We start from the raw sequence: 23110 nt of genomic DNA, 5'->3' as shown, positions 1-23110 counted from the left end.
ACAATATGATATAAATAGCCTGAAGTAAAGACTATTACAAAATATTTGTATACTTAATAATAATTTTATATGAATTTAGTTTCTAAATAGTTTGACAATAATTATCATTGGCATTGGCATTATACAGTGTTAGGAATTACTTACGTTATAACAATATTATAGACTGACATTATATTGACCAGAACTAGAAAACATAATAATAATATAATATTGTACATTCGGGATCAGATTATTAACTATAGGCAGGAATTAAAATTATAATAAAAAAAAATTGTTCATTTCGTTTCGTAGTGCAGAACCATCTTAAAATCGAGATACCTCACGGAATAAATATATTATACTTTATTCGTCGAACCACCATACTACGGTAAATCGTAAATTATTTGCAAAACCAGTACTGAAAAATACTGGATTCCGAAGTCGTTGATAATCCGGTAAGAAAATTAAAGCAAAAACTACTACACCTACGACAGTTTATTGTAACTACAATATTGTATAGGGGTCATGAATATATTCTGCAGTAAAACATACACATCTATAGAGCATATTATTGTTATTGTTAGTTGGATTATAGGTTATGTTGAAAAAAAAAAAATACCGTAAAGCCGATGTTAGACACCGTTATTAAATAGCACAATATTATAAATATTATGCCTGAAAAATGTGGTACAACTGCTCATGACTGCATCGTGTGTAAACTTGGTTGAAGGTCAGCTGATCCGTTAGCTAACATAGAATAATCGGACACTTGCCAAAAAATGGAAAACAGCTGGGACGAATTTTTTTTTTTAAGCCAATTAAAAAATACAACACTTGGTCCTATGCGTAATTAAAAATACTATTCAAATCTATCGAACGAGCATCGTATTATATTATTATCATATACACAATTATTGTTCATGATAATTAATAATATGATTTCACAAATTATTTATCATGACCTATCTGGCGATAATAACGTTTTATTTTAATAGATTTCAATTACGTAAGTATCAACACAATGTTCACCTATATAACAAGCACATCATCATAGTAATAAAGTTATTACCTACGCATTTTCGCTTTCTAGCCAATTTTCGTAGTGCTTATACATTTATATTTGTTATCATGGTATACCTTCCCCATAAACATATTTATGATTCCTAGATTTTTCTCCCATAAGCCAGATATCAAGTAACATGGAACATTGTTTTTTTTTTTTTTTTTTTTTGAATCAAAATAATTAGTCTCGAAATTAAAACTCAACTTTAGCATAATAAACTTTATTTTCAATTTCAAAAAATAATTTTGCTCCCTTTTGTTGAAAAATTTTAAATTAATGTTTACCTATAGTGTTATATCCATTATAATGGTGACCTCGTTTTTAGAATATTTTGAGAAATGATTTTGATGTTTTCAAAACAATTTTTTTTTATGGAAACCTTCAAGTGAGCTTATCAACTTGGACTCATATTTAAGCGAGTATAAGTATGTGGAAAAAAATTAAATATTAGTTTAACAATATCTTAAGTCAAAAAAGATAAATGAAAATGAAAATCGTTCGGGTTTCGTATGTCTGTGTGTAAATAGTTACTTACAAATTATTCCGAAAAATGTTTGCTTCTGATAATGATTTAAATCGTTGCCACCGTTATGAGCTCTTATATGAAATTCCACCAAAATTTGTTCTAACCGCCAGGGGTTTTTTTCATACATTTACTCAAATACCAAAGTTTTAACAGTTTGAACAAAATGTTGATTACAAAAATTCCAATTATGATATTTGAAAATGTATAACACATACTGAAAGTGGCACATGGCAGCACTATAAAAATTTTTCAATCCAACGAAAAAATACTGATTACTAAGTTCTAGAACGAAATCTCATTGGGATCAGATTTCCATAAGATTTCATAAGAAATTTCACAATCTGGGTTAAGTAATTTTTTGACTTTTAAAATTATACTGTAAAAAAAATTAAGTGACACTTATAAACTCCTTTTTTGGTCAACGTGTTTATTTTCTTTAAAACGAAAGCTGATATATAAGACGTAATATTTTAGACTACATACAATTAACTAATAGAATAAAAACGAAAATGAAAAATAACTTGTGTTCGCATAAAGCAAAATTCAATTTTTTATAAAACATTAATTATTCGGTACTGTTGTCAAAATGCCAGTAAGTATTTATCATGGTTATAAATTTATGAGAATTAAATCGATCAATTTTATATTTTATAATATTGTATCTATCAACGTTTGGTGCGTAATTCTTAAGTTATACTTCACGCTGTGGAACGTACAAGCATTAAGATAATATAATTTATTTAGAAATGGTATTGGTTTTTTAATTTCAAGTGCACCATTCAATTTTTTTAAGCTTATTTTTGGTACGAAAACATTAAATGGTAAAATCCATACGAATAATACCCGTTGAAATTATAATTTTTTTGCGGATAGTGCACAACTATAATACCTACCTACATATATCATATTTATGTTTTGCATAATTTGAATATTGGTTACTTATAAATATCAATTTTTTGTTGTGTACAGTGTGTAAGTTATTATTAATACTTACAACGATTGTATTTAATTTTATGTACAACAATAACATTAAAATATTTTTAAAAACGAATAATATACAATATTTATTTAAATAAACAAATATTTGTCTACTATAATATAACTACAAACATTTTAAAAAATAGATAACAAACCCAATACGAAAATGTGAGATTGAGTTTAAAATAAAAAATTAACGAGTTGTTTTTTTTTTAATCTAAATGTAACATTGTACATCATTTTTAATAAGTACTGCGCTATTAAAAAGCGTTTAATGATTAATTTTTAAACACCATTCATTATAATAATATAATTTTTCCGATAACTTTAATTGGTGCAAAATATTTTTACGGTAAAAAATCCATAGCCAGCAACTTATGAGACATTTCAACAATAATTTTGTATTAATATTAACGACTCGTCAAAATAATTATCCACCGTTTAATGTCGAACTCCTCCACTTCAACTGTATTAGTTTATACCACAATAATTTCCCCTTGCAAAGGAAAATTAAAATCTAACGTCATACGGACTATTCCAAATCAGACGTTGGAGAAAATTGTTTTCTAGCGATGAACGACAGGTCCCGGTCAATTGGTTTCGTGTCATCGTAGAGTGCCGGTGCCTCACATAGGATGAGAATTGTACCCATAATGGAAGCGACTGTGAATATCCACAAGAATAGTCTGTCAAGCACCATAGCCACAAAACCCCAGTCTTGATCTTCCTGTAAGTGGTTAATAAATTAATTTTGTAACGTTTAAAATGAACCAAGATTAAGTATAAGTACTAATCAATGTGTAGCACTATATGGTTTGCAGATCAAAGGCGCAACTATTAGGTGGTGATATGGATTAGCGAAGCTCAACCCTCTACCCCCTCCCGGCCCTCCCCCGGCAAATTAATAATTATAATAAGAAGAAAATATTTTTAAAAAATGTATATTTATACTACCGTCCTCTTAATATAAAACAATATTAAATATTGAATAGTAAATAACGAAAAATATTTATTTGGTCGATGAGAAGAAAATTTGGTTTAGAACGATTGCAAATGTTCATCAAATTTGGCTATAATATTATCTTAAATACTTCGAAATAATTGTTGTCAGTTTAATAAAGAATGACTATTTTTTTATATAAGTTTATTAAAAAATAGTCGACAAAACGTTATTCCCCGAGGTGTGGTATTTACTTGTCAAAAGATGAGAACGTTTTATAGTCAATACCAAGAAACAACAATATTCATATTATAAATTTATATAATTTTTTATAATCCAATTACAAAAAAACTTAAATTCGAAGTCAATGTTTGTTTTCTACCTAAGGCCAACATATAGATGAAAATCATTAATGAAGAATCGGCTTCATTAAACATATCGATTTAATTATTGATGATATTGTTTTGACGCTTATGATTTTCACAGATTTTCATAACGAAATTCGATTATGGTAATTATTACCGTGTTGTATTCGTCCTGGCGTTGCAAGTGGTGCTGAATAAATTTCACGTTGTGAATGGCTTTCTCCAGCTCGAACGGATACTTCTTCCTGATGGCGGCCGGCACATCGTTGAGCGTGTCGTCGATGGATGACACGGCCGCGTTCACTAGCCGGCTGGCCGCCCCAGCCGCCACCGCCGTCCCATTGCAACCGGTCCGGCCGGCGGCCGCCACGTACCGGCGCAGTGAGTCGGTGGGTGAACGGTGGCCGGCGGGCGGCGAAGCGACTGGCGCTGGAGGAACATTCAGCGTGGCGCCCACGCTGGCCGCGTTCAACCTACGCAAAGAACAAAAGAAAATCCGTCAGGTGGCGCCCCGCTGTCTACCACCATCCGGATGATTCGTTTCCACCGACGGTAAAAAACCACATAAAGAAATTATATTTTCTTTTCCGGGAAATTAAATTTTTTTAAACGTTCGCGATTCAATTTCATTTCATCGCGATTATTTTGTTTAACTTTTCCGATAAAACGTATAAAAGATTGATAATATTACAATATGTTTCATGACAAATTATTATTATGGTAATAATGTTACCACTAATAACGTTTGATGGTTGAAAATGGTCATTTTCATTTGTATATTTTCATTAAAAATCAAAAATATTTCAAACTTTCCCTGAACTTTTATAAACGTATGAGTTAATTTTATCTAAACACAACGATTGACGCGAATAACGATTGGTTGACTTCACACAATAATTGTCTCGTACCATTATACTGTGTTCCTGTATAACCCATGTACGTACCTGGCCAAGTTAAGGTTTAATTTTTTGCACGTCTTCATCTGTTTTTGTTTCATCGCTGAATCTGCCAAGAGCTGTTCGGGCACCCTCATGAGCAACATCTTCGGTAGTGCTCTGATGAACACCGTCCGCATCCACGACGGTATCTTGTGCGTGCTCGGTTGCCTGCAGAAATGATAAGAGCGGTAATAAAAAGAAAATTGTTTTTTAAAAAGAAAATCATTTTAAAATATTGTTGGGAGGGATTATCAGGTCAAATTGTCGTAAGTCAAAAAAAACAAATTATAATATTATATGCTAATATAGTTTTTACCTGTAATGTATGTTTATGATGATGATGGTAACGACCACACACAGGGCAACCAGCAACATGGTGAACAACAGGTATTTTCCGAGCAGTGGCAACGACAGCGACGTCGACGGTATGATTTCGGAGATGAGCAAGAAGAACATAGTCTGGGACAGGAGTATCGTGATGCACAGTGAAATTTTCTCCTTGGAGTCAGCGGGCAGGTAGAAGACCAGAACCGACAGGTAAGAAATGCCCACGCAGGGCACAATCAGGTTGACGGTGTAAAACAAAGTCCTCCGCCTCAGGGTTATGTTGAAGAATATGTCGATATATGGTTCGGCGCAACACGAGTAGTACTTTTCGTGTCTCTCCGCCGGTACGCCGAGAATGTCCCATTCAACGCTTGGATAGTACGCTGACAGATCGATGCCCACATCCACTTTGTTAGTTCCCACCAACTGACCTATGTGCTTGAGGTTTATCTGTGGGCCACCATATCACGAATTCGTTATCAACTAATCTCAAAAAAAAAAAAAAAAAAAAAAAAAACAGCGAAACCTATGGATTATACCGCAGACATTACGATAAATTTTGTTAGCCTATTTCTTCCCTTCTACTGCGTAGACGAGATAGTTGTGGTTAGATTTATGTTTTTTTAAGGTTCCGACCTATCGTAGGTCAATATTGGAGCCAACCAGACGGTGGTTAATAAACTATTTATATCGAATATGTGTGACTATAATCTACTTCTGTGCATTTTCAAAATTAATACACGTAAAAACCAGAATTGTTAAACAAAATAAGAGAGGGGTGTGAGAGTGTAAGACATCACACATTTCCGAGTTTAAAAACAAGAAAAATCATTCTTAATGGTATTTTATTTCGTTAAATCTTAATCCTATTGCGATACAGGAAACGTAGTCATTTATAGTTTGAACAATTGACCCTGAGAGGATATTGATTCAACAACAATATGTTTCACAGTGTATACGCATAATGAACGGAGATAACAAATCAAAAGGTGAATGTAAAAATAATTATGACTCATTAAAATATTATCAAAAACCGCTGTTTCGTTGGGTTATTAATAATTGTATGTTTACATCAATGCCATTTACCTTTATACCGACATAACTTGATTGTATAATAGTATAATTTTTTTTTTACGACGCGGTGTAATAGCAATCAGCCTAAGCGTCCACTGGTTATTCATAAATTATAGTTAAGGTTAAAATAAAGTATAATAATATTATAAAGTAACATAAAGTTTATAATAATTGTACGTATTATAGAATAGGTAACGAATTTATAAAATAGCACATTCTTATTAGTTTATAATATTGATGAAAATGGAAAGTACAACTATAATTGCTATAATAATAAAAATGATATGCTTATTCTTAATAAGTTATTAAAAAAAAAAATGTAGATTTATATTTTAAATCTCGCCAGTGGTTGTTTTATTTCTATTGTGGTGATTATGATTATTATTATTATTATTAGTTGTCTACGTTGTCCGCGTTGTCGCCGTGGTCGGCATGCATCGACACACCGATTCCAGCCGACCATTAAGATAACGAATTATGTATTATTACTCTTTTTTTTTTTTTATCTAAAAGTTGTCGTACTTGTTTTGCACACAACGCACTCTTATATTTTAATGTATGCGCCCTACACTATAAATTGTAATATTATAAATAATTGTATAACATTATTTAAATACCGTGATGATAATCATATTGACCAAACCGTTAAAAAAAAGCATTTTAATTTTATAAATTTGATATCGATTTATAAATCATTTTTTCACGTTATTTTAGGGTTTCGTGCACATAAATTGTTATTTATTTTATTATTTTATATAGCCTATCATATCAATGAAGTTTAAATTTATTTTTATTCAGGATATGAGACTGGCATTAAGGCTCAACTTAATAATATAATATTGTAGGGTAAGTTATTTACTTAAAATAATAGATTTTTTTACTATAAAGCATAAAAGTACTGTAGGTACTAAGAAGTTGATAGATTAAAAAAAATTATCCTTGGGTAAAATATGTTACCTACATGCTATATAATGGATTTATACACATAAAATAAATCGATTACCTACCTACTAATTTTTATATAAATCAAAATATAATTATTGATTAATACAATTTATAAACGTAATATACCAATATTCTGAAATTTCTGCAAGTTTTATGAATTTATCTTTCAACGGACGAACATAATTTGCCATAATACATAAACAATTCTGTAAATTTCTACAAAAAAAATTTTCTCTCAACAAACATATTTTTTAAATATCCAAAAATTTATGATTTTATGGCTTTTTAATGAGTAATGAAATCTCAAACTTCAATGAAACATTATGGTACACTTATTTGACAATCTCGAAATGAATAATGGTGATGTTCTTCACGCCAATCATTAGTCAAGGATAAATTTCTTGATAAAAATCTCCAGGAATCAAAATCAACGCTCTGAACCGATAAAAATTTTGGAAGGTCACGTATTGAACTTAAATGTTATTGTCTGCTAGGTCAAGTATTGGGTTCCAACCAATAATTATAATTAAACGTTTATAGTATAATCAATTTGTAAAAATATCTCGTAATTCAGATTAGGTCATTATAAATATTAGCATTACCATTAAAGAGTCAGATATTGTATGATTGTATAAACAATAAAAAAAAAAATAGCAAAATTTGAAGTCTCAAAGTTTATAAATACTAAATTTTTATGAAAATTATATACAAAAAAAATTATTACGCCATTTGTTTATTCGTTTACTATAAAGTATATAAAACTCATTAGTGGGATAAATAATTATTGAAGTATATTAAGTTTTTTTTTTGTGTGTTTTTATTGATCTTGAAAATATTAATAGTTTCTGCTTCGATATCTGAGGCCATTAGCATTATTAACTGTTTATTATACCACAAATTGCCACTTAAATAAACCTAGCGAATAATCTTAGTTTTTACCTCAACCTTAAAATGTGTATGAAAGGCAATACGATTAAACTACACTTCAAAAGCCAACTAAATTTACAGAATCGGTAATTCTTAAGTATATAAAAGTAGGTATTTAAAATATTGTGTCTACAAAAACTAGATACACAATAACTCAGTTAACTATATTATTTAGTTCCCTAACTATATTATATATTGTAGAATTCTGTCTGCATGAGATTGATGATCCAATAAACTAGTTTAATGTGCCGTAAAAAAAATTTTAAAAATCTATTATGTATACTGAGTAATATGAGTAAGTTAATTATACGTTTGACTCTGTTTTTTAAGATACACTTTTTAATACATAGGTACTAATTGTGGAACATTTAATTTTGTTGGTATTTACCTGGTTTCCGTCGTATGACCATGAGCCAAATTTCATAAAACATGTTTGCTGATCAAATGGGAAATAGCGAACATCAATTTCGCACGATGATTTAAAGATGGCTGGTGGTGTCCACATTACTTTACCGGAGTGATGAAGCACAGCCTTTGTCATGGTAGTGACCACGTACTCTCCGTCAGCGCTGTTTTATTAAAATACAACACAACATAATAATTATTATTATTATTAATATTGCGATTTGAGTTTAAATCTGAGCATATTGTACTTATACCAACTTACTTGTTGTAAAGGACAATGTCTGGCAGCCAGATATGCTCGGACGGCACGTACAGCTCTTTGACTCCTCCGTATTCCAGTGGTTCCCAAATGAATTTATGGTCTGCCCATTCCTAAATGCAATCGATTAAAAACGATTTTCACATTAAAATATTAAAAATTAATTACTTACATGTTCTAACCATACGTTCGTTGTTAAAATCTGATCCTTGAGATTCTAGATTAAAGAAAACAATAACAATTATTGTCAACATGTTATTATTACGATAATATTGTTGGAAAAATTAGTTGTCATAGTCGTTTATCACGGAGTAATTATTATATTACTATAATCACCTATCGACTGTTGACAGTATGACATGCATTATAAATTATAACACCACGTGGTAAGTATGAAAAAGCGTGATATTTTTTTTTTTTATAATATGCTTTATTTTATATAATAACTTGAAATCCCGCAGGCCATAATAAACTCTTTATTTTATTTTGATGTTTAATTCAAATACGGGATATACTGTATAGCAAAACGTGTCGACTCAGATTTAATTGAAATGGTTAAACGTTAGTAAATATGTTACGAGTTAACCGCTTATGAAAAATAATTTCAAACTATGAGTCAAAACCACACAAACAAGTTTTTTTATTACTATAACTTATTATTCGTATTCAATATTCATATTATGCTTACATATACATTACATTTATAGGCGTGAAAAAATAAATCAATCAAATTATGTCATTAATTGTTTGTTAAATGATTTTTATAGAAATCTACTTCCCCCCCCCCCCACTAAAGTTAATACATTGTAATTTTGCTAACAATTAGGACGTCTCAGCTGTCAAATTTTGAACAATGAATAACGGACGCTGCACTATATATATTTTTATTTTTTTATCATAATATCACACAACTAGACGAATTAATTAGCAGTATCCAGTATTCGCGCATTTCATCGGTGTCATAGTTGATAATTATCAGTCAAGTATATAAAACTATGAAACTTTCATGATAATATAAAGTTTCATGGGCATAAATTAAAAAAATCACATTTTAGAGAAAATCGTTAAATGGTATTGAATAAATTTAGATCTGATTCGGTTTGGTTCTCACAAATATTACAATAAACAGACAATTTTGTTAAGTGGATGCTATAAAAGTTTAATTGTACTAAAACTTAACTACCAGGCATGGACTTATTGGTTTAAAACAAAATTTATATTTTTGGTCAATATATCCAATATACGCGGCTGCGGACGGTTCTTATCCGGTCAACATTTTTAATAACACGATTGCGAACGATTATAGTTTAACAATGGACCCCCGAAAATTATATGATTATGGACACATGTCGCCAAATTTTTAAATAATACTTTAATAGTGTGGAAATGTGGGAATTCTTAGTGAGTTAAATATTAAAGCGTATAAATGTTAAAATGTATTTTATAAAATTAAAAACATTGAAATGTTGCTTTCTGAGCGCTTGTTTTTTGCTTTTTTTGAATTTGAATCTTTAAATTTTTACGTATTTTTGTGACTGACATTCGTATTAATATTGTGGACTACCTATTATAAATGTGTACAGTAAGCGCTTATAGTATTTTAAATTATTCAACAGCTACTATAAAACTTTAACATTTTATTTATTTTTTTTTTTATAATCATAACATTGAAAAATTTATAGAAATACGAAGCCAGTATCATTGTACATTTGTTATTAATTATCATAGTATTTGTATTTGTGTTTTTATTATTATTATTCGTATTGTATACTTTATGTAATTGCGTAGGTATATATTTTAAACCGTGTGGTATTCGATGCTCACTAGACATCCGAACGATAAGCGAACACAAAATTGATTGGTAATCGTTAGGTTCAGTGGACTGCATCACACAGGTTGACAACGTTTCACTAAATTTCGTCCGGAATCGTTTTTGGGTTGCTAAATAATACTTTATGCTGTACAGTGATCGTACACAATCGCGTTGGAAAAAAGGTAAAGCGTCCGCAATCGTGTTTCGCGCAATATACCAATCACGCTGCTTAAATTTTAGGAAATTTTTTATTAATAAACATTTTTATAAAAGTATAATATACTAGAAGCAATGTAGAATAATATAATTATAATAGTGATTTATTAAATTTTAATTATATAATATATGTACCTATGTGTATTATTAGGTATACATGTAGAATCTACAAATATTATTAATCTTGCAGACGTCCATTGAATATTTTTTTTATTTTATCGAGCGCAATCGGTAAAACAAAAGGTAATTTTAAGCGTAATTTGTAAACTCCCGTACTATCATGTAGGTTAGTAGTTTTCTTCAAACGTTACGACTCGTATATGATTTTTATGACGATCGAAAATACGCATGTGTAGGTATTGTTCACATAACAGTATAATATTTAAATTCGTAGTATGGCTTCTAAGCATAATATACGGTATTAAATACAGGTTCCTACTACAATGTTAGGTTAGGTTAGGTTTATATTATGACATAAGTAATTATATTGCGGAATGAAGTGGGCCCTTTGATCCACTACTTTGTTCGTCTAAACGTTGAACATGTCTTAGCAATAATATTAACTACTCGTTCGAAGTTCCGTTTCTATGATCCGTTACAGTGACTTAAATAATATATATCTAGTAGATAAAATGAAAGATTATTCATTGAAACCTTAACGCACATACGGAGAAAAATGTCGAGTTTACTTTTACAAGAACCACTCTGTATATCATGTAAAACGCCGTCGTGGATATCTTTCTCCCATACACCTACGTAGACCTGCCTATGCCTAACGAGTATGTAATAAATCAGTGCGGTCGGTTTTCCGTTAAACCTACCGTTTATACTGTCCTATAGTGTCCGGTTACGAGTGAACGACCGCGGCCGAAGCCTTACGACGAGGAGCACACACGCGTATACAATATGACCCGCTGGCTAAAGTATGAATTGAATTTGGGCGTTGTTATTTTCGTTTTTATCAAACAAATCTCATTTCTTTGATCAGTTGCCGTCGTCGTACGTTATGGTTTTAATGATGATTTCACGTGATTTTAACTATTTTACCTACGGTAATAATATTAATATTACGGCTATTAATGACTAAATAATATGATCGTCTAGGTTTTATTATGCTCTTTTACGAATGTCAATTTTCATTTCATTTTCCGGATCGCATTTCCAGGAAACTGTTGCGTGCACAAAATGCTTACCCGACAATCGTCAATTCAAGACAAGACGGATTTTTAGTATTTTGAATTTAATGAAGTTTTATAATATTAGGTCTCGCGTGATAAAAAGATTCCTAGTGATTTATTGACTTAATATTGTTGGATTAATTATGTAGCAGTTGTCAATGATAATCGTGCGGATTAATATTATGATTTCCTTAAAATTGAATTGTTTAATATAAAACACTTCAACCTTCGGAGACTACATCACTGCAACTATACTGGTCATCACAGGTAATATATGTATATAATGTCGTTTTGATAGTGGACGGGTCATGACTACAAACGGTCGGGGAGGCGGCCGACCCACAATTATCCGCAACGACCCAAAACAAATACACAGCAAACTACTTCTACAGCCACTATACTACTTCCACTACATCCATCACTGCAACTATACTACCATCACTACTTCTATGTACAATACATCAACGACTAAATAATATTATCACTGCTGATCCAGTGGCGTGATCTCTGCCCGGCCATCACGGAGGTGGGATGATGCGGTTAGCTGCACGGCACCGATCCGACACACGACCGCGCCGGGCGAGATTGTTAGCGGGGGGTAGGGGGGTGCGTGTGGGTCACGGTGGCGTACCAACTCGATGAGCTGCGACAGCCTGAGGCCCAGCTTGACCAGAACGGTGTCGGTGTTGTTGCTGACCGGCCGGATGAGCCGGTTGTAGTTGCTGAGCAGGTCGTCGTACAGCCGCTTGGCGTCCGGGTTGCACAGGCACCCGACGGCGGACAGAAGCAGCAGCGGCAGCGACGACGTCAGTTGCACGCAACCCCGGCGGCGGCGTCGCCCCCGGAACTTTTTGTTGTGTTGGTCGCTGCTGTTGTTGTTGTTGTTGTTGTTGTTATTGTTGTGGCGAATGTCGCCGTCGTGGGCCGCGGCGGGGTCGACGGACGGCATCGCGTTCTCCTCGGCGGCGGTCGACTGAATCGATATCATAGAGTTATTCTGCCGCGCCGCTGTGGACGACGGCTCGACGGGTCGCGGATGCTGTGCGTACTGCACACTGTGTGACGAGAGACCGCGGTGGGCGCGCCGAGCGGAGCGGACGACGCGGAGCGCTCTGTCCCGCCGATCTATAAGGCGCCGCGCGCACGCCCCTTCGAGCCCTCACGCTGGCGGCTGCCGTCAGAATTGTGCAGCGCGGTGCAGCGGGCCGACCGATGAGATCGCGTATGACCCGTCTTCGTCATCGTCGTTATCTCGCGATGTGTATGTGGGTGTGGGTCATTAACGCCGTGATTGTTTTTTTTTTCTTCAAGCACGCTTTTGAACGTCGTTTTGCAATAATATTTCGATTAAAAACGCTCACCGCCGTGTCTCGAGTGCGTATAACGACAGTATTGTATACGACACGCCCGTCCACGGTGGTAGCGTTGCGGGTTTTGAGTGGTGATGGGTGATGGGGTGGTCAGAGTTGTGTCTTTGGTGGTCGGGTGGCTGGGTGCGGTACCTACCCTCTTAGGTCAGAGCGTCTGCGATCTGCGAGTCTACGACCTTATCCAATTTGTTTTTCTCGACCCGCGACCATCATATAATGTATACCTGCACTGATGAGTTTTGAATAATTGCTCTGAACATTTATTTTCAATTCTGTGCGAAGTATAATAAAATTAGTATTTTATTGGTAGCAAAATATTTGTAATTTGTAATTTAGTCCCTTAAAAGATCGGAGACCTAGTCCAAACGGTATTCTTAAGAGATGTTTTTTCGAAAAATTTAAGATTTTGAATTTTGATTAAGTACTCTTGACGCACAAACGTCATGTGCTTAAGTCAGCTACTCTAATAAAAATGCATAGTTATCGTGACGTTCTTAGTCTAATTTATTTCAGCTGTTGACGAATTTAATTATTTAAACAGTAATTATTATGCAAACATATCAGACACGGATTCAGACTTTAGAGCACAGTCTTAGGAGGGGGAGGCAACACACAAACAAAATAGACATAGGTCGTAAAATATACAGTGTCAATTATTATGAACTAATATTTGATCTGGGACTTAGCCTGTTCCATGTATCGACTTAGTATACTCGTATTATATTTAAATATTTTGTTTAATTTAAATCATAAATACTTTAGAGAACACGAATATATGATATGACTATACATTTTTATTTCTATTTTCAACCTTTCGACGTCTATGCGAGAATTAATTAACTGAAATTAATAACCATTGCTATTCATCAAAATATATTGCATACCACATTATCTTGAGGATATATATTAAGTGTTCAGTTTTGACGTTTGTAATTTTTAGTATCTATTATCATCAATCTTGATTCTTGACAGCTGCTAGGTAGGTATAACAGCTGCAATTAATTTCAAAAGTCAATAATATTAATGATATGTATGCAATTTGTAATTATTTTCAATTATAGTAAAGAGTCATTGATGATTATGTTTTTTACAAGTATTTCGACATACTTATAATATAATATTAACCCAAATAATAGGTTAAATTCAATTTTAGATATTAAATTATTACAAAATAAAAAATAGATTGCAATTTTATCAATGCTTACAAATGTATTGATATAACATACATTTTCTATAATAATTGTTTTTGAAAAATAGTCTTTCTCAAATATCAATAATAGGTATCATTTGTTTGTCAAATCATTAAACAGTTTGGTAGAATATTACTAGTAGATCGTTGATTGCATTCACTTTAGTTCCACGTTTAGTGAATTATTCCACAATAACGCATTATTATCTCATTAGTTTGCTAAGAATATGCTAGAATATTTGAATTATTATGAAACTTTTATACTACCTAAATTAATTACGTACTTGGTAAACGTAACATTTTTATCAATATATTAGGTATTTAGAAATTTATCTTTTTGCATGATTCCTTTAGTATTGTGCCTATAAATAATATAATATAACTTAATATACTTTATCAATTTATTGTAATGTTTATATAATAATCAATAATTTTGGAATAAATGTTTAATTCAATAATTACTTGTTTCATCTTGGCTACTTATAAAAAAACGAACCGCATTTATATTTATTATACTCGGTACATCGCCAAATATATTTGTTTTTACCATAACTATAAAAATATAGAGATATCCGTTTGTAATAATAACTTATTACCTTTTTTGCTTTTAATAAAAGTAAGAATCAAATTTGAGAAAGAAAACCAATAGCCAAGTTCATCAGTTGACAATTAATACTGTTATGATAAAACTAATGAACACGAATCTGCTAAAATGTCCAGCTAGAGTTAATATATGACTAATATGACGGTTCGCTCGGAGATAGCACTACCGAAATATTATTTTATTTCTACAAAGTCAAAAACAATAATTTGGATGTTCTGATGCACAATATATACCACCGGAGGTCTTCTGACGTATATATCAGTATATAGAGATAAATTAATTATTTGAATGTAATTTTTTTTTTAAATTTATTTCATAAATATTTAGACCAAAGTCATTTTTTCCATAAGATATTTTGACCTTTTGCCATCTAGACTTTTATCGTACGTAATCGATGAATCAAAAACTTCAATAAATAAAATGTTTAGTTTGGTCCCCTGAATTTTGAATTAACGATTGTTTACCTACTGTAAAATATAATATACACGTACCAATATCACTCTGACCTTAATAATTTACAACAATATATGTCGTATACGTATACACAAACCCTTAAGTGCATTATAATTTGATAGTCATTATTAAAATTAATTATACATTTTAAGTTATATAAATTAAAAGTCTAAAATGTTAACATGACAATTTTTAATTTAATCATATTTTCTTAAATTTTGTTTTAAAGAAAACTGCAATTATATCGGATTATATAAACGAATTACTATTCACTCAAATTGTATATGTTTACACTTTATATATTTCAACTAAATTAGTAATTATTATGATTTCACATGCAGTCGACTTTCAACATACGTGTTAAAAATATATTAACGTTCTCCACTGATCACGTGTATAAACATGTATAAAAGCATTCATATTTTAAACTTTTGAGAACCTAAATATTTACTTGTTATTATTAACAGCTGACTAATCGCGGTATGAAAATACGTGAGCAGGATTGGTGGTCTCGTGAGTTTTATTCAATCGGAAATACTTACCTGAGCACGTGCTGTGCGCGACTGTGCGATAAATTAGATCACATAATTCACCGATTTCAACTCATATGATATAGTAATAATATACTTGTCCGTGGTTGGGTTTTTATATTCGCTACGACCACCGTAATTGTAAGGTCATGAGCGTACGATGATGATGATGATAATAATAATAATAATAATAATAATAATAATATTACGAAACCATATTATTCTTAGACTTCGAAGTTAGCTGTAGTCCACAGTCATGAAACGTCCAATTAGCATAAGATCGCGAAAAATACAAGAACACTTCAAGAGAACACCATGGAAACCGGCTGACGACGGCTTCCGGTAAAAACTGTAATAATTGCGATAGCCGATAATAAACTACAATGGTTACGCGATGCACACACATTATTTTATCTGTTTCATATCTATTCATTAACATCGTAAGTTTGTTTGTTTGTTTTTTTTGTTTTTGCAATTTTTTCAACAACCGACGTCATAATATAATCATACTTTACAAGATACGTTTTTCATGGTCACGGCGCTAAACGCGTGCATGTCTCGACGCTATAAAATCGAAATAATTCAATGCTGAAATCCTTATAATCATGAACCTACTAAATAATAACATTACACATTAAACTGTATATATAGAGAAAAAAAAATATGAAGTTTTCTGAGGTTCTGTTAATGAATGGTCTCATCCTTTCCATGCTTTCAGGTTTTTATCTAAACTTATCTTGTTATCCTTGTTACCTAGAGGTACTTATTGTTTTTATTTCAAAATATAAAAATGAAATATATTTATATATTAAAATAATAACAATAGAAAAAAATACCATTAAAAAAAACGAAAAAATACCATATAAATTATATTTTTATTATGTAAAATTTTTCGAACCGCCGAATTTGCCATAATCTCGACTTCTAGATTGTATTCGTTCAAAATAATTCCCCATTAAAATTAAATTCATTTCGATAACTTGAATATTTAATGTTTCCCTCAAGTTTTGACATAACAAAAGTTCAATGCATAAATAACATAACATTTGTTTTGATTTTGCACCCGGACCACCGTCGAACTATAAAATAACTATCCAGCAGTCAAACAAATTGTGTTACTTATTTCCATTATTTGTTTTGCACTGTTTTATACAGATCTAGAATGTATAACCTTCGATTTAAAAATAAATTTTTCTTAATCTGTTACGCAAATAAATAATTATAAACTATCTTTTTGGAGCTAACACAGCAATAGGTACTTCAAGACTTACGAATTAGAGTTGAATTTATTTCTTTAACACTGATAATCTCCGAGGGCCAAATTAAGTACATGGTCAATTCTACTAAAAACCTACATTAGACAACACCATGTCATTATAAACTATAAACTTTTTCCAACTCAATGATATATATAATAATTTGATACGTATCTAAACAATAATATTATGGATAGGTACACACTACATTTTTTTTCTGATTATTTTAAACCAAAGTCAGCTGTTTTAAATTTATGCTTACAGCTTACAAATTCCAAGATTATGTAAATAAAATACATACTGAAAAATACATAGTCATCACATAAAAAATATATTATTGTTGAAAAAAAAATGTCAAGTAATCAGTATTCACTATAGGTACGCATTATGCTACTTATACTTAACAAAATTATTAATGATAATTAATAGTACGATTTTGTATGGATTATATTATATTATATTTTCTATTAACCATAAATAATTTTAAAACGCCAATTTCAAAATTTTACTATAAATAATATTGTTTTAAATAATATGAATAATAAATATATTAACAATATTAATTCAATGTTAAAATAAATTGTTTTATAATATATACTATACACAATGTATTATTGTAATGATGTGCATAATGTATGAAATTCTCAAGTACATAATAGCAGACAATATACTTTAACACTCTAATAAACTTCAACATAATAAAAATCATAGGAATTTAGAAAACAAAAAAAATCAGAAAATATATAATTTCAAATAAAAACTGTTTTGGAAGGTAAATTAAAATAAATACAACAAAAGGTATCTAAATTGTATAGGTTATTATATTCTTTAGATTCTAAAGGGGTATTATAGTCAATTGTAGATAAGAGAAATTTGGTGGTTCAATCACTCAGCATAACCAAAAAAAATGTTTGTTTGTTATAGAATTAAAATGTCAATATATATAATTTATTCAAAATGAAGAGCAAAAAAATATTAAATTCTCAAAGATTCAATATAATAATTAATCTCCAAGCTATACGAATCTCGAAAAATACGATTCTATGATTATTAAATTTACTTCTAATTTGTTATCAAGTATTTCAGACTTTAACATGTGAAATGTGAATATTAGTAAATTCTAATATAATATTATGAATGCATTACTCAGCTATGTTTTCGATTTATGATACAATAATATGAAACATTAGTCTGGAAGTGATTTATCGCATAAAATGCGAATTATTACTTATATAATTTGAATTAATAAATTGTCTATTGTCAATATTATTAGTATGTAGTATAAATAGTGTTATTCTTATCAATTAATTGCCTTAACTATAAATATACGATTCAAATGATCTACGATTAAGGTAAAAAATATTAGTTTAAAAAAAAAACCTCCTAGGCAAAAACCGTATCTTTACCACCGATAATCATTCAAAATACAGCGTATAAATTGTTGCCTAACGTTCAATAGTTGAATGTTGTTATTTGTATCAACAATAGACTGTTTCAAGTTCAACGGAATAAAAAAAACAATTTTTCTCATAGCTGAAGGTGAATGTCACTCGATGATTTTCACAAAAAAAAAAAAAAAAATGATTAAAAATATTGTATACAAAAATCTACCTCGAAATATTAATGATTGACGCGAATCAAAGAGCGTTTGAAAAAGGCACATATTTTATTTTGTAGTCGTTTCTTCGAAATTATTTCAGATTTCACGTGAGTTTGATAATTTGTAACGCGACACGTGATAGTTGGTACCTATTTATAATCAAATCATTCGATTTGTTCGTTTCGATATTTTCGTTATCAGAGCCACTGTTATAATAATATTATAATATTATCAGTCATTATCGGGCGAAATCCCGGCGCCAAAGACGTTCGCGTATACTGTTTTTATCGACTTACGCAGGTCCGCCCGCCGCGCGTCGGTCCCATTCGTGGACGTTCGACCCTGCCCGCACCCCTATCGCGCCGTCACCGCCGGCACCAGATGAATCGCGTACGGACTACTCTACTCCAGCCGAGATCAGTGCAACACTCACGCCCCGAACACACACGCGCCAACAGCCAACTCGTGCCCAGACGCCCTGGGTACGAGCCGAACACGATCGAAACGTATAATAGTAGCGACACACGAAACATGAATCACGACCCGATGTGCACGCTTTGTGTACGGCTGTCTTCGTCGTCGTAGACACTGCGAAATCGCATCCGACAAGAAGAACGAGGACGACGACGACGACGTCGTGGGTTTCCGGTCCAATTACCGAATCGAGAAAAAAGTAAGATAACAATAACAACAAAAACAAACAAAAATATAAAAACATTTCTAAAAAAATTTTTGCGTATCTAAAATAATAATAAATTAAATGCCGGATAGTCGCGTGATGGCGTATTTTCGTGAGATTCAGCGATGTTTCTCACCTGCAAAACTAAACGTTCGCCGAAATCGAAACCAAACCGAGGTGCGTGCAGCGCGAACGGTTAAGCCATCGAAAACAAGGTCGATCGATATAATACACGTTCCGCGTCCCCGTCTTTCTCCTCCTCGAAATGGACCATTTTCCTCTGACGCACCGCCACCACCATCACAGCTTACCCACCCCTCTCCAACAACCTCATATACCAACTACCCCAACCGCCACACCCGGGTTTCCACAATACTCCCGCCTGCACGGACTCCAAAGGGGTGAAGTGTGTGCGCACCGATTATGATGTGTGGAGCAGTTTTCTTTTTTCTCTATATCGCCATGTCATTCGTTCACTCTCTCACTATCTCTCTCTCTCTCTCTCTCTTTCTCTCTCTATCGTATATATAACATATTATATGTGTGTATATATAGGTACATTATTACTATATTTATGTGCACAAACATCACACTCGGCACTCGCGAGGTTTCCATTCGAGCATTATTATACCATCGCTATTCACAACGTACCTCTATAGTAATTATCATATAGCATGTGCGTACAACCCTTTGAAACGGGGCTTCTCTTCGCACGCGACCGCCACGGTGCCGTTTTCGAGTAGGTATTAAAAATAGTATGAAAACTGAAGTGATCCAGACGTATCGTATATATATATATATGGATATAAATATGTATAGGTATATTTTTATCACGTCGTAATATTATATTATGTATTCGCGTTGTTCATTATCATAGAATATTATCATAATTGACTTTAATGGTGTTTCGACGACCATTCTGCTGCAGTGTCATCGAAGGTTCGTGTCTGGTGCTATAATAATAATAATATTATACACTTGTACCTATATATACGATATATACGATCATGTCTACGGCGGTAATAACGCCATTGAACTCCGAGCACGTTTTTGGTGCAATCACTTAATATTATATCATCGTTATCGTCCGTGATCAAGACCAATCAACTCATTAACGTTCAATTTCTCGCGGCATTTACACTAAAATATTATTGATGAAACGACTATTATTTTTTTTCAACGCTAATAAACAGCGTAAAAACAACTCAATACTATTATGCTACCTACGTAGGTAGTTGATTATTTTTTAGACAATATTAATAAGTAAATACTACATAACAAATGGTTGAGTAGATACTCGAGCACAATATTATAATAACGTACCTTTGTAAGTGCAAACGTTCTTATAAATATGGTTACTATTTTTAGTAAGTACATTATAGAGTAGTTTGTATAGTGTCGAATTTATATTATGTTAAAATACTATATGTACGCAGTGTCTAGCACACGAATTTAAGGAGAAAAAAATTCTTTACATACCTGAAAAAAAAACAATAACAAATTAATAACTAGGATAAGTATAATATAAGGAAATGCATAATAGGTACATAAATTGTTTTAAACATTTTGTTATTTCAACAAACAACAATAATATCTAACGCATAATTCATAAATACAACATAACACATAAACTATTATACATAATGTATTGTATTGTATGTACGAAGTTATACATAAAAAAAATATAAGTTAATTTTTATTGAATTATATTAAATAATTTATTTATAAAAAAATGAATCTTTAGTGAGGTTTTGAGTGACATTATTAGTTCAGTTAGTTTAATTTTTATTAACCTTAGTTAATAAGTATTTTTTTTATATTCTTACAAAATTTAACTAATTTATAATTATTTGTTCACTCATATTTGGCCTTGGATTTTGGTTTAGTAAATCATACATACAAAACGTATTCAGATGACTTTACTTTTACTTTACTAATATATACCAAAAATAAAAATAAAACCTACCTATTTAGTTTAAATATTTAAATTCAATTTATTAAAAATTTAATTTGTGAAATTTATAAATATACCTTATGACCATTCTTCAAATTCTTGATATTTTTTGTTCTAGGTACTTGAGGAATATTCTGAGAAAATACAGACTTCTGTATTCCAAATGAGAACCCTACTCCTTTTCTACAGTAAACTATTTAGTGGAAAATTTTTCTGAAAATGTTGACTAATCAGAATTAAAATTGGTACGAGTAATTTTTGAATTATTATATTTTTAATAATGGCTCAAGTATAAAGCATAATACACCCAATATTACATTTAAAACCATTTTTAAGGACTGCCATCCTTAATACAAATATTTTAATAACTGAGAGAACCCTATTGTTCAAATTTTGAATTAGATAAAATCAAAATTTTCAACTAAAAAACTCACAGTAAAAAATTCGTAATTTTTAAAGAATGATCATTGAACATTGCTAAAAACTGTAATTTGAATAAATTCAACAAAAAATAGAGGTAATAAATGAACATGTTTGGAGAATTATTAGCCTGTATATGATTTACAATAATAACAATAATATGTATTTATTAATTACAATAAACAGTTTTATAGTTACATACGTCATAATTAATAGAATTGGTAATACACGACCAATGTGTTTGCTAACCTATGGTGACTTCATAAAGAACAATATTACATATTATTTTATTTCATTTTGATAAAAAATATACAAATTTTTCCCTGAAAAAAAATCCCTAATAATAATCATATTATATGACTCTGTATATTATATCGCAATGCACACATAGATTATTTTCAAAACACAGTATGTACGCCTACGCTCATCACTGAAAATTAATATGATCACATCAACATTCTCGTGTTTCATCCATCTATCATATTTTGGTTGACACACCTATGTCCTATATGCTATTTATTTTAAGTATCGAAGTTTCGTGATTTTTTTTATTGATAATGCATTCAAAAGTCAGATATTATAAATTTATGATTTTTACGTCTACCTATATGTATTAATAATATTAAATCCTGACCACGTGAAATATTGTCAACGATCATTATCGTGTGGCGAAACCAAATAAATCGAATGTCCGTTGCATATAAATCTATAACCATATAATCACCGTAATTAGAAATATATTTTTCGAGTTACTCATCATGTAAATACTGAGATTGATAAATCACATGAAAATATTATTGAGTTTTGAAATAATTGTTCCTCTGAGTGCCACGATTGTACCGTACACTATAGGCACCATAGATATTGTATATAAATAAAATAGAAAACCGACTGTGATCATTAACGAAGCTAGTCACCATCGCCATTTACTAAGATTGCAAAAAATTTTATCATTAATTGATACAGTGTAACTTTTAAGCACCATTTTATAGAAATTTCTTTAACATTTTCTGTAGTTAATTGTTAATTATTTGAGTTATAAATTTACCATATTTTTATCACTTATATAATTTGCTTATGATTTTTTGAATATTGCGCCAATTCTCATATTTTGTTTATCAC

At 31.2% G+C, this 23110-nt stretch overlaps 2 protein-coding genes across 3 annotated transcripts in view; one reads left to right on the top strand and one right to left on the bottom strand.

Annotated features, from left to right (window-relative positions):
- Window positions 1-574: 574 nt before the first annotated feature.
- On the bottom strand, window positions 575-13017 carry nAChRalpha2 (nicotinic acetylcholine receptor alpha2). The gene is made up of 8 exons (XM_015514735.2): window positions 12565-13017; window positions 8899-8943; window positions 8730-8839; window positions 8451-8631; window positions 5106-5566; window positions 4796-4957; window positions 4009-4324; window positions 575-3273 (listed from the first exon to the last, which is right to left on the bottom strand). Exons 1-8 carry the CDS (start codon window positions 12919-12921, stop codon window positions 3079-3081), a joined length of 1827 nt encoding a protein of 608 aa, XP_015370221.2. The 5' UTR covers window positions 12922-13017; the 3' UTR covers window positions 575-3078.
- Window positions 13018-19334: 6317 nt separating this feature from the next.
- LOC107166178 (acetylcholine receptor subunit alpha-like 1) overlaps window positions 19335-23110 on the top strand; it is a 14059-nt gene continuing 10283 nt past the window's right edge. The window contains exons 1-2 of one of the 2 annotated variants that reach the window (XM_015514736.2): window positions 19335-19608; window positions 21687-21813. The gene's annotated coding sequence lies outside the window, so the exon portion shown is untranslated. The remainder of the gene's footprint in view (window positions 19609-21686; window positions 21814-23110) is intronic. The other variant, XM_015514737.2, reaches the window with a different exon arrangement.

The sequence above is a fragment of the Diuraphis noxia genome, unplaced genomic scaffold, assembly GCF_037042655.1.
Source record: "Diuraphis noxia isolate RWA-SAM2 unplaced genomic scaffold, SU_Dnox_SAM2 contig0005, whole genome shotgun sequence".
In the NCBI taxonomy this organism is placed as follows: domain Eukaryota; kingdom Metazoa; phylum Arthropoda; class Insecta; order Hemiptera; family Aphididae; genus Diuraphis; species Diuraphis noxia.
The sequence above is the reverse complement of the archived record's forward strand: the minus strand, read 5'-3'. Positions and strand labels throughout refer to the sequence as shown.

Coding starts and splice junctions, on each gene's coding strand:
- nAChRalpha2 (XM_015514735.2), bottom strand. CDS start 12,921: ATGATATCGATTCAGTCGACCGCCGCCGAGGAGAACGCGATGCCGTCC. Junction 8,944..12,564: donor TGTCGCAGCTCATCGAGTTG/GTACGCCACCGT, acceptor TCTTTAATCTAG/AATCTCAAGGATCAGATTTT. Junction 8,840..8,898: donor CGAACGTATGGTTAGAACAT/GTAAGTAATTAA, acceptor GATTGCATTTAG/GAATGGGCAGACCATAAATT.